The sequence below is a fragment of the Balaenoptera acutorostrata genome, chromosome 3 (assembly GCF_949987535.1).
Source record: "Balaenoptera acutorostrata chromosome 3, mBalAcu1.1, whole genome shotgun sequence".
Classification (NCBI taxonomy): Eukaryota; Metazoa; Chordata; class Mammalia; order Artiodactyla; family Balaenopteridae; genus Balaenoptera; species Balaenoptera acutorostrata.
The window spans coordinates 6,747,916-6,762,313 of NC_080066.1; the positions used below are offsets into that span (position 1 = coordinate 6,747,916).

General features: G+C 40.6%; 1 protein-coding gene across 1 annotated transcript in view; it reads left to right on the forward strand.

The window, feature by feature from the left end:
* Positions 1–14,398, forward strand: part of ITGA8 (integrin subunit alpha 8) — a 180,973-nt gene that overhangs the window by 37,937 nt on the left and 128,638 nt on the right. The window contains exons 6-11 of the mRNA XM_007196424.3: positions 18–63; positions 3,920–4,045; positions 4,978–5,022; positions 7,468–7,511; positions 8,974–9,030; positions 12,548–12,600. Coding sequence (XP_007196486.2) covers positions 18–63; positions 3,920–4,045; positions 4,978–5,022; positions 7,468–7,511; positions 8,974–9,030; positions 12,548–12,600 — 371 coding nt within the window. The remainder of the gene's footprint in view (positions 1–17; positions 64–3,919; positions 4,046–4,977; positions 5,023–7,467; positions 7,512–8,973; positions 9,031–12,547; positions 12,601–14,398) is intronic.

Genomic DNA, 14,398 nt, shown 5'->3' on the forward strand with positions numbered 1-14,398 from the left:
CCATTTCTGTTTTGTAGAATGGAGACCTTATAGTTGGAGGCCCTGGCAGTTTTTATTGGCAAGGTAGGTCCTGCTAGCAGAGAATAAATGCCCACGGGTTGTTTCCAACAGGGAGATGAAACAGAAGTAACATCAAGTGTTGACTTTTTATTATGTTAATTTTCTCTCCATATTGGTAGTTTCTCCAATGAAGGAAGCATCATTTCAGTTTGTACTCTGTGATATAAATGATATTTTTAAAATACTGTTGCAACTTAATTCCTTCATTCATCAAATGCTTATTGAGACCATGCCAGGCTTTGTGCTAGATGCTGAGGGTACAATAATGAGTAACCCGCAGAGGTTAGCATCTGGGGAAAGATGCAGGCATTAATCGAATACTCACACGAGTACTTAAGAAATTCCAGGCATGATACTCACTGGGAAGGTATGTCAAGACGGGGCCATGAGAGCACAGGAGGCTTCTCCAGGGTGGCCCCATGCAGGTATGTTTTGTCCTCTGAACACTGGCTGAAGAGATGAAATATGACCTGTGCTCTGCTTAGGGAGCCCTGAACCCAGGTGCAGGATGGCGTCTGCCCAGGGGGGGATGACTTCCTCTAATTCTTAAAAAGGTGTTACATAAGCCGGCATCAACCTTAAGGTCAACGAATTTGGAAGCAGCAACCCTGAACTGAGGCTCTGAACCCCAAGTAGGAGGTAACCAGGCGAAGAGAGGAAGGGTTGTGTGAAAATGTCCTGGGGCATAAAGGAGCCCGGTGAGCTGAGAATGGAGGGAGATCAGGGGACTAGAGTTAAGAGCTGCTGAGTGGGATGGAGGGGTCCCACCCTCCCTGCAGGGCTTGCAGCCCCAGGTAAGCAGTTTTGTCTTTATCTCCAAAACAATGAGAAATCCCCTGGTGGATGGCTGGAGTTTAAATGGATTACCTGAGGTAGAATAAGAATGTGTTGTTTGTTCTGAGAATAATGGGAAACCACTGGAGAATTTGAAGCATGGGATGCTATGATCGGATGTGTGTTACGCAAAGATCACGCTGGCTGCAACGTGGAAAATGGATCGGGAGTTGGCCAAAGTGCAGTATCAGCAAACGAGTTATAAGGTTATCAGCTAGTTATAAGTCTATCAGGTAAACCAGCTGTAAGGTTCAGATGGAGACGTTTGCTTCTTAGAGTGGTCATAGTACAGACTGAGAAAGGGGCGGAATTTGAGAGATACTTCGGAGGCAGAATAAACAGCTTGGATGATGGTTTGGATGTAGGTGGGTGAATAGGGAGGATGCCAAGGATATGTTTCTGACTTTTGTAACTGAATGGTTTTAGGTGGGTCCCAGTCCCTGAAATGGAGAAAGCCGGAAGAGAACGGGTTTGGAGTGGATTGGGGAAGGAAGATGATGAGTTTACTTTTGGTTATGTTGAATATGAACATGTTTGAGATGTCCAAGACTTTTCACATAAGTATTTAGATGTATGGGCTTAAACTCAGAGAAGATATCTAGGCTAAAATAAAAACTAGCATAGTGGTGATAACCAAAGCCATGGATGTGAATGTGAATGGGATGCCTAAAGAGAGATTACAGAGAATATAGACTTAATTTTGGCTGTAAAGTTTAGAATAAGGATAGAGTAGAATATGAGAGAGATGAATAGTTGAGTGAAGTTTTTTGGGTTTTGTTTTTTTTAATGGAGGAGACCTGTTCATGTTTAAAAGGCCAATGGGAGGGGGCTTCCCTGGTGGCGCAGTGGTTGAGAATCCGCCTGCGAATGCAGGGGACACGGGTTCGAGCCCTGGTCCGGGAAGATCCCACATGCCGCAGTGCAACTAGGCCCGTGAGCCACAACTACTGAGCCTGCGCGTCTGGAGCCTGTGCTCCGCAACAAGAGAGGCCGCGATAGTGAGAGGCCCGCGCACCGCGATGAAGAGTGGCCCCCACTTGCCGCAACTAGAGAAAGCCCTCACACAGAAACGAAGACCCAACACAGCCATAAATAAATAAATAAAAATTTAAAAAAATAAAAAAATAAAAAAATAAAAGGCCAATGGGAAAGATACAGGCGAGATGGATTTATAAAATTTTATATGAAATTACTGTTAAGCTTAATTCATACATATACAACTATGAACATCAAATAATTAACCTTTCAGTCTTTAAACATTATTTTGCAAACTGGAAAACAATATATCTTATGCAGAGGATGGGTATAAAATAAAAATGATGTGTTTCAAAAGATTTTGTTCTAATGCACTTGATTAATTTCACATAATTCTTTCCTTATGCTGAAAAAAAATGTCTGATATAGGTGATATGCTGACAATTAGCCATGTCAAGGGGATAGAGAGCATTTGTCTGAGATAGATAATTTAAAATTTTACTCAGTCAGTCCTAAGATTATAATATTTATAGAAGCAACTAAAGGAAATAAGCAAAGGCAATGTGTCTGTGGGAGCAGGGAAGGGGATATTTAGCTTTAACCCAGAGAAAACTGGCAAATTCTACAGACGTTGTTCAGAAACTCATCTGTAAATATGATTGTCTTAATATAAGAACAGTCATTTCAGGCAAGGTCACTTGGAGATATTTACGGCCTGATTTAACAGTTTTATTCTTTTGGAACTTCAGACAGAAAGACTGTGGGAATGTGTGAATTCCCAAGGAATAGTTTGGCTTTAAAACTAATATTAAATTTTAGTCTCTTGAAAGCATTCCTCCAGTTTTCTCCCAAAGAGCATGAGATCACACTTTTTCCTTAGATTTCCATAATAACTATAGGAATGCATAAAAGTTGTAGTGGAACATTGCTGGCCATCTTTTGGATTCATGTCTATCCCAATACAATCGTATTTCAAGACTTCTGATAGTGACTATATTTGGGGGAGATTAGCCAGTGTTCTTATCATGCCAATGTTGGTGGCAACGGATTCCCTTTTTGCTAAAATTCTGGATCTTGCTGGGCCTCGATGCTTTCCATTGTCATAATTTTATGCTTTATGTATATATTTTAGCATAAGATGTGAATGACTCAGAGATTACGTAATTCATTCCTTTAGCTTAGCTGATATGTTTTACAACCGATTAACTAAGTAAGTGATTTCAATTTAATACATCTGTACTTTGAGAGACGACAAAAAGTCTTATTAGAATGCCAAAGAAGGCCCTGGTTGTAATGCTGAATATCCTAATAGCAAAAGCATGTAAACTTAGGGAATGCACTCAAGCTCTTTAGGCCACAGTTTCCCCACCTGTAAGAAGATATATTTGGGGCTAGATGATATCAAATCTAGATGATGTTTCTGCTAGCTAGAATATTCTAGAATATTTAAATTACAGGTGAATAGTTGAGTGAAGTTTTTTTAAATTAATCACATAAATTTTGCCTACAGGTGCCCTCACCCTTAGAAATGTTTAGCATTTGGAGGTGGAGGAAGTAAGCAAGGTAAAGGCAGGAGGACTACAGATAAATTAAAGGGTATTGGATTAACAGATATGAACTACTCTATATTAAATAGATAAGTAACAAGGATATACTGAACAGCACAGGGAATTATACCCATTATCTTGTAATAACCTGCTATGGAGTATAATCTATAAAAATACTGAATCACTATGCTGTGTGCCTGAAACTAACATAATATTATAAACCAACTATACCTTAATTTAAACAACAGAAAAAAATAAATGTTATATGAAAACACTTACATAGTTCATCTTTGGTTCTTCTATCAGAATGGAAAGCTCTAACCAGCTGTCAGCAAATTTAGCCTGCAGTTCTAGTGCCAGGCAGGAAAATTCATTGTCGGAAATGCAAGCAATCTCATGACCATTTTCAAGGGCGTGTGTGTTGTTCAGACGCCCTGTGTCTGTGCGGAGAGGGCCTGCCTCTCACGTTCATTCAGTTAATCTATTCATTTGGTTGAACACAGGTCAGGTGATCACTGCCAGTATTGCAGATATCATTGCAAACTACTCATTCAAGGATATCCTGAGAAAATTGGCTGGAGAAAAGCAGACAGAAATGGCTCCTGCTTCCTACGATGACAGTTACCTTGGTGAGATGCATTGCTCAAGACATTTGCAGTTTCTCAAAAGACAAGCATGTTAAATGTGGAAGCAAATTTTATTCCTCACTTATAATATTTGGCACCTTCTGCAAATTTTCTTCTCTTACTAGCTTCGAGTGGACTCTTAACTTTCTTTTCTTTTGATTCAGCCATTATATGTAGTCTCCATAGTTTGATAGCTGTTTTATAGGCTCCGTGACAATCTCTTGCAAATAAAATATTTTGCCAGTCGTAGATACTATGTATTAGTGAGGATGCCCAGTACTAGCCGGGCAACATGATGATGACCCTTTCCAGTTTCTAGAAAGAGCAAGAGACTTTCCAGTTGCTAGAATGTTCTCAAAATTTATTATGTGCAAACCACACAATGCCATTTCATCAGTATTGTTTGCCACCTTTGGTATCGTAGTGGCATTTTGATTCCTTGATGAACTTTTAAAAATTGTAGTTATCTTTTATCACCTCATCTCACTTTACAGCCAAGTGAAGTTTGTGGGAAATCATCATTAAAGGTATTAGGAAGTAGGCCTTGTTGGTGATCAGAAATTGCAAAACCTGAGCACAAGAGATACCTTTCAGTGTAATTATGTCTGATTATGATGAGTCAGCAACTCTTAAAATGCAGCAACCACCATTCACACGTCAAGGTGGGCAATGAAGCATTCCTACTTCTAAAAGGGACCTCAGAATCCAAAGGTGTTGCCAGGCTCAGAAGTAGCAGATCTATTATGCTTCCAAGATTTAGTATAAATCCTGGTTTGATTAATTTTTCTCTTTATAGAACCCTAAACTTTTATGTAATAGGATTTGTCGGAATTTCTGCACAAAGTAGTACTATGGTAGTGCCTTCATATTTCTAGATATAGGTCATTTGTAAAGCCTTCAAACGTGTGATTTGCTTGTTTCTTGCTTTAAAACAGGATATTCAGTTGCTGCTGGGGAATTTACTGGGGACTCTCAGCAAGGTGAGAAACATTGTTGAAATGAAGCCCTCTATTGGATTGGCCAAAACGTTCGTTCAGGTTTTTCCATGCGATGTTACAGAAAACTTGAACGAACTTTTTGGCCAGCCCAATATAAAACACGGGGAAAAGTACAGTGACCTAAAAAGCCCTTTTAGGACTGTGACTTTTAAACAATTCTGAAACTTTTAATCAGCACTACGTTTAATAACTCCTTTATGTTACAGCCATATGAGGCTGCAGGCTCCAAAGTTACTAGTGTGATGGCTGATTTCTTTTTTTTAAACCAAATTCTGAATGTTTGTGGGAAATGAGAAGCCGTGGTTGCCAGGTATCTCACTTGGTATAATCCCCTTAGTCTTTCCTGTTTGGCAAGCCTGATCCCGAAATCAGTCAGCTCCATTATATCTGACTGTGGTCTGTTTTTAGGTGCCCCTAGTAAACATCCATACCTGTGTCCATGAAGCTGGAATGCGGTGTAAGGTCTAGAATCTACTCAACACTCAACATCTCTATTTGAATGGCTCTTCCAAACTTAATAAGCTTATACCTGAACTCCTGATCTTTCCACTTAAACATGCTCTACCCTCCATCAGCTCCATCTCAGTAAATGGCAATGCCATCCTCCGAGCTGCTCAAGCAAAATACCTTGCAAGTCAGCCTTGGATTGTGCTCTTTCTCTCACACCCCAGCCATATCTAATCCATGAGCAAATCCTGCTAACTAAACTCAAAAGACAGCCAGAATCTGCCTACTTCTCACCTCCTCCACAGCCTCCACTCTGATCCAAGCCCCCGTCAGCACTGTGGCAATAGCCTCCTAACTGATCCTCTTTGCTTTCATCTTGGCCCTCCTGTGGTCTTCCCTAGATCCAGCAGCCAACGTGGTCCTCGAGGAACAGAAGTCACGTGGTGTAACTTCTTTGCTCCCAATGATTGCCCGACTCATTCTGTCTAAAATCCAAGTCTTCACAATGACCTAAAAGACTCTGTTCATGAGGCCCCTATTTACTCTGACCTCAGCTCCTAGTCCTTTATGCCTGACTCCTTCCATCCACTCCAGCCACCCTGCCCTCCCTGCTGTTCTTTGAATACCCCAGACACACTTCTACCTCAGGACCTTTGCACATGCTATTCCTTCTGACTAGAACATACTTCTCCCAGATCTCCATAATATTTACTCCTTCACTTTCTTCAGTCTTTGGTAACATGTCATCTTCTTGCCGAGACCTTCCCTGACCACCCCAATAAATCATAATTCCTTCTGCCTCCCAATTCCAGCACTCCCAGTACCATTTTACTGCTTAGTTTTTCTGCGCTATACTCATCCCCCTCTAACATGACATTTGACTCTACTTTTCAAATTGACTGCCCCTTCCAGCTCAAGTATAAGCTCCGTGAGAGGAGGGAATTTTGTCTTTGCTCCGTGCTGTATCCTATGTTTGCAATTAACATTTATATGTTGATTGAATGAGTAAATTTACTACTGAAAAGTCCAACATCTAAGCCCAAATGGATCTTCTCTGATTATTAACGCTCCAACAGCATGAGCGCCCAACTCTGCTAGAGTTTATTACATCAGATAGAATTAATGCTAGAATTTGTGCTATACCTTTAGGACCAGGTTTGGGGGAAGGGAAATGTGAACGGAAGAGGACTCTTTTCCAGGCCCCCTTTCTTTAAATTAAACTAAAATGCTGACCCCAATGAATCAAAGGATAGTTTAAATTTATAGAAATGAGAGCTGGAAAGATCTTTGATAATCAGGCAGTTCCAACTCCCATCTATTGTAGGTGACTGGAAAAAATCAGTTTCAGTGATTGATCCCGGGTTTATGGCAGACCCAAGAACTGAAACCACTATTTCCTGAATCTACAGCCATATCATTGTGCATTGGAATATGCTCCCCGCTTTTCACCAGAGTTGCTTTTTCTACCTCTATTATTGAAGCGTCCCTTCCTTGCGTACCCTTGGCTGCCAGGTTGTCCTATAATTCTGTTCCAGGGGGCCAGACTCAATCATTTATGGTATTTGGCTTTTCATTAGGTAACTGAAATTGTTTGAACACATTAGTGGGACAGGAGCTGTTACTTTGTACACTAGTACAAAAGACTAGTACGAAAGAGAGTGAAAACTGGAGAAATCAGAGTATGAGTTTTAACTGACAAATCACACACAGATCTGAGAAGCCAGGCTTATGTTCTGCAGGCAGAAACACAGGGAGAATGTGATGGGGACAGGTAAATCTCAAAGTACGACTTTGGGTCTTCTGTTTTCTTTCGTCTGTAGCAGAAGCAAAAGCCAGTGCGAAACTGTGGCTTCAAACCTCCATCTCTCTAAGGGATCCATGATAGTTACTCATTTAAGAGGCACCCTCTTTAGCTGATTTGTTGTATAGCTTTACAGTGTACTATGCCACTCACCTTGTAAATGACTATTTCCATCACAGAATTGGTTGCTGGGGTTCCCAGAGGAGCACAGAATTTTGGATGCGTGAGTACTAAGAAGGCGATACACGCTACATTCTCTACATACACAAAGAAACCTTTTGCTGCATACAGTTTTCAAATCTTTTAAAATGCCCTTTAATAGTGAGCAGTACTGATCCACGCTTGTTTGCTTACGAAAAGGGAGGCTAGATTCTTTTCTGATCTGGGTGCAGGATCAACTCCATAGTCTGTGGGACCCAGCGTAAAGTGAAAATGCCTGGCCCCTTGTTCAAAATTGTTAAGAATTTCAGGACGGTGACAGCTGGGCTATCCAAAGGGTGGGTAGGGCTCGTCTGCATGTGGGACCCTTTGTGACTGACTGCACGGGTCACGTGCCCATGAAGCTAGCCTAGCCCTGTGCGTGTGCATAATCTGGGAATAGTTGCAGAGGATCCCACTGTTGATGTGATCAGCATTTTAATATGTCCCATATGGTGGACATAATAAGGTCAATTGTCATTTCACTAGTGTATTCGTTTGCAAGGGCTGTCATAACAAATGACCCCAAACTGGGTGGCTTATAACAACATAAATTTATTCTGTCACAGTTCAAGAGGCCGGAAGGCTGAAATCAAGGTGTGATTGGCACGGTCACATCCCTCCCATGCATGTAGGGGTGGATTCTTCCTGCCTCTTCCAACATCAGGTGGCCCTGCCTTTCCTTGGCATGTGGGAGCTTCACCTGAATCTCTGCCCCGGTCTCCATATGGCCTTCTTCCATCTGTGTCTATGTGTGTCCTCTCCTCCTCTTATAAGGACACCAGTCATTGGACATAGGGCCCACCCTAAATCCAGGATGATTTCATTTCAAGATCCTTAACTTTACTTATTTCACCTACAGAGACCCTATTTCCAAATAAGGTCACCTTCCGAAGTTCTGGATAGACATGAGTTTTGGAGGGATACTATTCAAACCCATTACAACTAGTTACCATAAAAATAGGAAAGGAAAATAAATCGACCTTATGAACAGAAAAACTTATATTTTAAATAATGTTTAAGTCTGGTAAACTTATAATGTCTATAGATTTTAGGTTGTCTGGATAGAATTTAAAAGGAATATTTTTGCTACATGGATACTACTTTAAAATTTCATTTTTTTGCAGAGAACCATAATCATCAATTTCTCATAACAGCATACGCACAGAAATGAAATTTAGATTACATTTTTGATTAGATCAATTAACTGACTATCAGATTAGGTGCTCTCAGCGCTCCTGAATTCAGATTTCTCTACATCAGATTAGTAAGCATGCATTTTGTCTGAAAGGATCCCAGATTTAACCATAAGCAAAAAGTTCAGTTGGATTTTTTAAAGATCGTTCCTTTGGACTTATTTTTTTACATATAGAGCTAACCATTTATGACTCCTCACAAAAATTTTAAAATGATTTAAGTTAAACTTTTTAAAAAGTGTTCCAATTCTATGCCAAATGATGTAACCTATCTAATTTCTATGATTTCAGGTTTCAATCATTAACTCTACAGATATGACCTTTATTCAGAATTTCACTGGTGAACAGGTGAAGACATTTTAGAATCAAATAATGATTGTCACTCTGCACTAATAGTATATTGTAATATGTTATTTATTCATTCATAAAATAAATATTTACTGAGCACCTACTATGTGCTGGAAACTCTTCTGAGCACTGGGAGTGTAACCAAGTATCAGACAGACAAGATCCCAGCTCTCACACAGCAGTACGGGGGAGGCTGATGGGGGGTGACAATTAACAAACAAGTAAATGCCCATGATGATTTCAGAAAATGATAAGTGATGTAAAGGCAGAATATGCTCCCTAAAAGCCCAAAAGCCACTAATCGCTGAAATCCGAGAGCAATCCTGTTATGTTGCAGTCCTTATGTAGTGTGCGCGGTGATGAGTTCTGAGTACCCGCCTTCCCCCCAAGAAGACACAGGATCCCTGTAGGTTTCACATGTTGGTCAGTCACTGGGTCTGGGCTCTGCCTTCCTGTCCTCACAGTGACTGGAACCCTCCCCAGTCCCAACATTACATGGAAGATAAACTCTCTGGTTCTGGTCCCTTCCCCCCAGGGGCTAGGTATGGCCCCGTACCCACTGTCACTGGCTGGGGTCTTATTATCAATGGGTCAGTTGCCTGCAAACAGGCTGCTGTCATCCTCCTGACCTAACACGGCCTGAGGTCACACTTCATTCACTACCCTGGGTTTCCTGGGTTTTTGACCTGTTGAAATCTGTCACATTTCTTTAAAGGATGAATGTGATACTCCCGTCTAAGGGAGCCAATCGTGAGTTGAATTCATTTATCTGGGCAACCAGTTTCCTCTCCTAACCACCAACCCAGGGTAAGGAGCTTCTAGCAAGCCTCACACTTGACTCCGGCCAAGTTACATCTTGGCCCACGGGATCCCAGGAGGATCCAGGTCTAAGATCCTGAAATGCTCAACTCTTAGCTACACACAGAAATTTGGAATCATATATTTGTCAAGCAAATAGAGTTTTTTAAAGAACACAGAGCATTTTTGACATTTCCTCCCCCAAACTGGGGCTTTAGTCTATCCATTACTGTGCAATTTCAACAAAGCATTTAACAATGTCCCTCATGGTACTCTTGTGGTAAATATAGAGATATAAGGCTGTGATGATAGTGAAGTTGGGTGGATTTATAAATTTTGAACCATGATTCCCAAGTGGTGACAATTAATGGTTTAATGGAAATCTGGCAAGACTTCTCCTTTGTCTTTTCATTTTACATTTTTATCATTAAAAGCTCTTTAAACATTGTTAAATTTGGCCTTTCTGTAACTTCTCATCTTCAATACCACCTAGTTCTGCAATCTTGAACCTCAGAACTTAATACCTAAGTGATGAAATTCCTCTGAGTGAAGACCACACAATGCCACCCAGGAATAAGAATTTCACCGTATGTGTTTGGAATAGAGAAAAGAGGTGGGAGAATTGAGTTATTGCATGACGCAGTTAAATGAGGCGTTCATTTCCTCTGCAAAGAGTATTTTGCACCTGGCACCCATGTCTTAGTCCATGGACTGCTATAATAGAAGTACCATAGACTGGGTGGCTAAAGCAACAAACATTTATTTCTCACAGTTCTGGAATCTAAGATCAAGGGGTAGGCAGATTTCGTATCTGCTGAGAGCCTGCCTCCTGTTCACAGCCATCCTCTCACTGTGTCCTCACCTGGTGGAAGCAGGGCTAGAGAGCCCTCTGGGGTCTCTTCTCTAAGGGCACTAATCCCATTCATGCAGGCTCAACCCTTCGTGACCTAATCACCTCCTGAAGGCCCCACCTCCTAATACCATTATATAAGGAGTTAGGTTTCAGTATTTGAATTTGGAGGAGGGGAGGCGTAAACAATCAGTCTATAGCAACTGTATATGTTTGGAATAGACAAAAAAGGTGGGAGAATTGAATAATTGTGTTACACTTGGTAACTCATCTATTTTTTTCCTCTGCAAAGAGTATCTAGCACCTGGCACCTACTCTGAGCTAAACACTGGTCAGACAGGGCAGAGAGAAGAATGAACAACACAGACGGAGCTCTCTGACTTCTGTGGAGCACACTTTCCAGGGGACTGTAGGCTGATTACATTTGTAGGTGATAGGAAGCTAAATTGGCTAAATCAGGGGTCCCCAACCCCTGGGCCACGGACTGGTACTGGTCTGTGGCCTGTTAGGAGCTGGGCTGCACAGCAGGAGGTGAGCGGCAGGTGAGCGAGTGAAGCTTCATCTGTATTTGCAGCCGCTCCCCATCGCTCGCATTACTGCCTGAGCTCCGCCTCCTGTCAGATCAGCACCAGCATTAGATTCTCATAGGAGCTCGAATCCTACTGTGAACTGCGCATTCGAAGGATCTAGCTTGCATGCTCCTTATGAGAATCTAACACCTGATGATCTAAGGTGGAGCTGAGGCGGTGATGCTAGCTCCGGGGAGTGGCTGCAAATACAGATTATCATTAGCAGAGAGGTTTGACTGCAGAGACCATAATAAATCAGTTGCTTGCAGACTCATATCAAAACCCTATCAGTGAGTGGCAAGTGAAAACGAGCTCAGGGCTCCCACTGATTCTGCATTATGGTGAGTTGTATAATTATTTCATTATATATTGCAATGTAATGATAATAGAAATAAAGTGCACAATAAATGTAATGCACTTGAATCATCCCAAAACAATTCCCGCCCCCCGCCCAACCTGGTCGGTGGAAAAACTGTCTTCCACGAAACCAGTCCCTGGTGCCAAAAATGTTGGGGACCGCTGAGCTAAAGCATTGGATGGCAGAATATGGAACTGACAAATCTTGGCAAGCTAAAGCTACTGGCCAAATCTGAAAAGATTATAAACCTTGAAAACATAGGTTGAAAACAAAAATATAAGAGCTAGAATGTAGAGAGATTAGGCACACTGGTTACACTCAGAAAAGACTTAGAAACCTTAGCAGACGATAAACTCAATATGAATTGATACAGAGACGTGGTTTACCCTCACGTTAAAACCTTTTTATGCTTCAGTGATATAAAGAGTCCAAAGCAGAGGGTGTCCATCCTACTTATCTTCTCCTGTCAGTGTGCTCATGGGGGTATCATCTTTTCTTTGGTATCCCATGTTGTATCTCTAAGAAAGACGGCAAGCAAGCTGAAAACATTTCCATAGGAGATTTCATATGGAAATGGAATTAGATTTATTCTGCGACATTCAAGATTGCAGAACTAGGTAGGAGCATTAAGGACCAGATGTTACAGGAGGACCAATTTTAGCAAAGAGTATTCTAATAGTTGTATCTACAAATTGAATGGGCTTATTGTTGAACATCTCCAGAGGATGTCCGAGCAGATGTCATGGGTGTTGTGAGGAACATTATGCATTAGGTCAGGGGTTAAACTAAATGACTCGAAGACTCTGTCCATGTCCAAGGGTCTATGAATTTAAATGCAAAAATGTGCTGCAATGTAGCTAATCTTTCAGGGAAAATTGAGAGATGACTATAAAAATGACTTTTTGAGCACAAAATATATCATCTTATGGTTTTCCTTTGCAGATGGCATCTTACTTTGGATATACAATTGCAGTATCAGATGTTAACAATGATGGGTAAGTTTATAAGAACTTCCTCACTCACCAGATATTATATTCGTCCTTAAAGATGTTATATTTTTTCCTTCATGAAATACATCCTTCCGTACTTCCTCAACAAGATCGAGGCTCTCTTGTTTTAACTTTTTTTTTTTAGTCCAGGGCAAAAGGATACATCTACTAAAAAATTCTCTATCATCCTTTTTTATGTCTTTACCACATCTGCCACTTCTAAGAAAGGACTATTTTACTTAGTTTTATCTTTGACTTTATGAATTAAATAGTCCTTGGCCATTTGACTTCCATAGCCATTGAGGAATTTGCTCATCTGTCTTCACCCTTTAGCACATGCTATTCATAAAACATTTGCACATAAATATTTCTTCTCCTGACAGTGCTTTAACCAACATACTAGTGACACCCATGCAGAAGATGAAATAATAATATTATTTTTTCCAGTTTATGGCAGTAAATTACATTTGAGCTTGGATCAAACAGCATGATAAATTGTGGTTGTGTTTAAGTTATTACTTCAAAGAAAATTGTTATTAAGCAACTCTCTGATCCACGAAAAGCACCTAACTGACAGATAAGACAAATGATTAAATAAGAAAACCAATAAATTGAGATGAACTGATTATCCATCCAATAAATATTGTTGGAGCACCTACCATCTGCCAGGCATTGTTCTTGGGTGCCCAGAATGTAGCAGTGACTAAGGAAGAATAGGTCTCTGCTTTCATGGAGCTCACATTTTGGTAAGAAGCAAATATCTGAAAAATCTGAACTATGTTCCCTGATCTGGGCTACATCATGGATAGACATTAGCTATGACCTCTACATAGCTAGAAATGAACTTTATTTATTATGCGGTACCGTATGATTGGAGATAAATTTGGTAACTTTTGTACCTTTTGGAAAATATCTTTTTATTATTCTTTCATTCAACATATATTTCTTGAGCATCTTCTACACACTAGCACTGTTCTAGGTGCTGGGATACAGCAGAGAACAAAACCAAAACCCGCACCCTCATAAAGGTTATACTGTAGTTTGGGTGGGAGCTACAGACAAAAAATAAATAAGTCAAATAAAGATTATGTTAGATGGTGATGATCACTATGCAGGAAGAAAATAAAAACAGAAGGCCGGAAGCAATCAAGATGTCCTGTCGTAGGTAAATGTGTAAGTATTCTGTGGCCCATCCAGACAATGGAATATTATTCAGTGCTAAAAAGAAATGAGCTATCAAGCCATGGAAAGACATGGAAGAACCTTAAATGCTATTACTAAGTGAAAGAAGCCAGTATGAAGAAGCTTCATACTATATGAGTCCACTAGATGACATTCTGGAAAAGACAAAACTATGGAGACAGTAAAAAGATCAGTGGTTGCCAGGTGTTAATGGTGAAAAGAGGGATGAATTAGGTGGAGCACAGAGGCTTTGTAGGGCAGTGAAAGTACTCTGTATGATACTGCAACGGTGGATTCATGTCATTATACATCTTTCTAAACCCACAGAATGTACACCAGCAAGAGTGAACCCTAATGTAATCTGTGGACTTTGGGTGATGATGATATGTCCATGTAGGTTCATCAGTTGTGACAAATGTACCACCTGGTGCAGGATGTTCACAGTCGGGGAGGCCTTGCTTGTGGCAGGGGGTATACAGGAACTGTCTGTACTTTCTGTGCAATTTTGCTTTGAACCTAAAACTGCTCTAAAAAAGAAAGTCTATTAATGAAACTTAAAAAAAAAAAACAACAGGGATAGAAAAAAATTGGGAGGGATGCAATTTTTATTCAGGTAAACAGG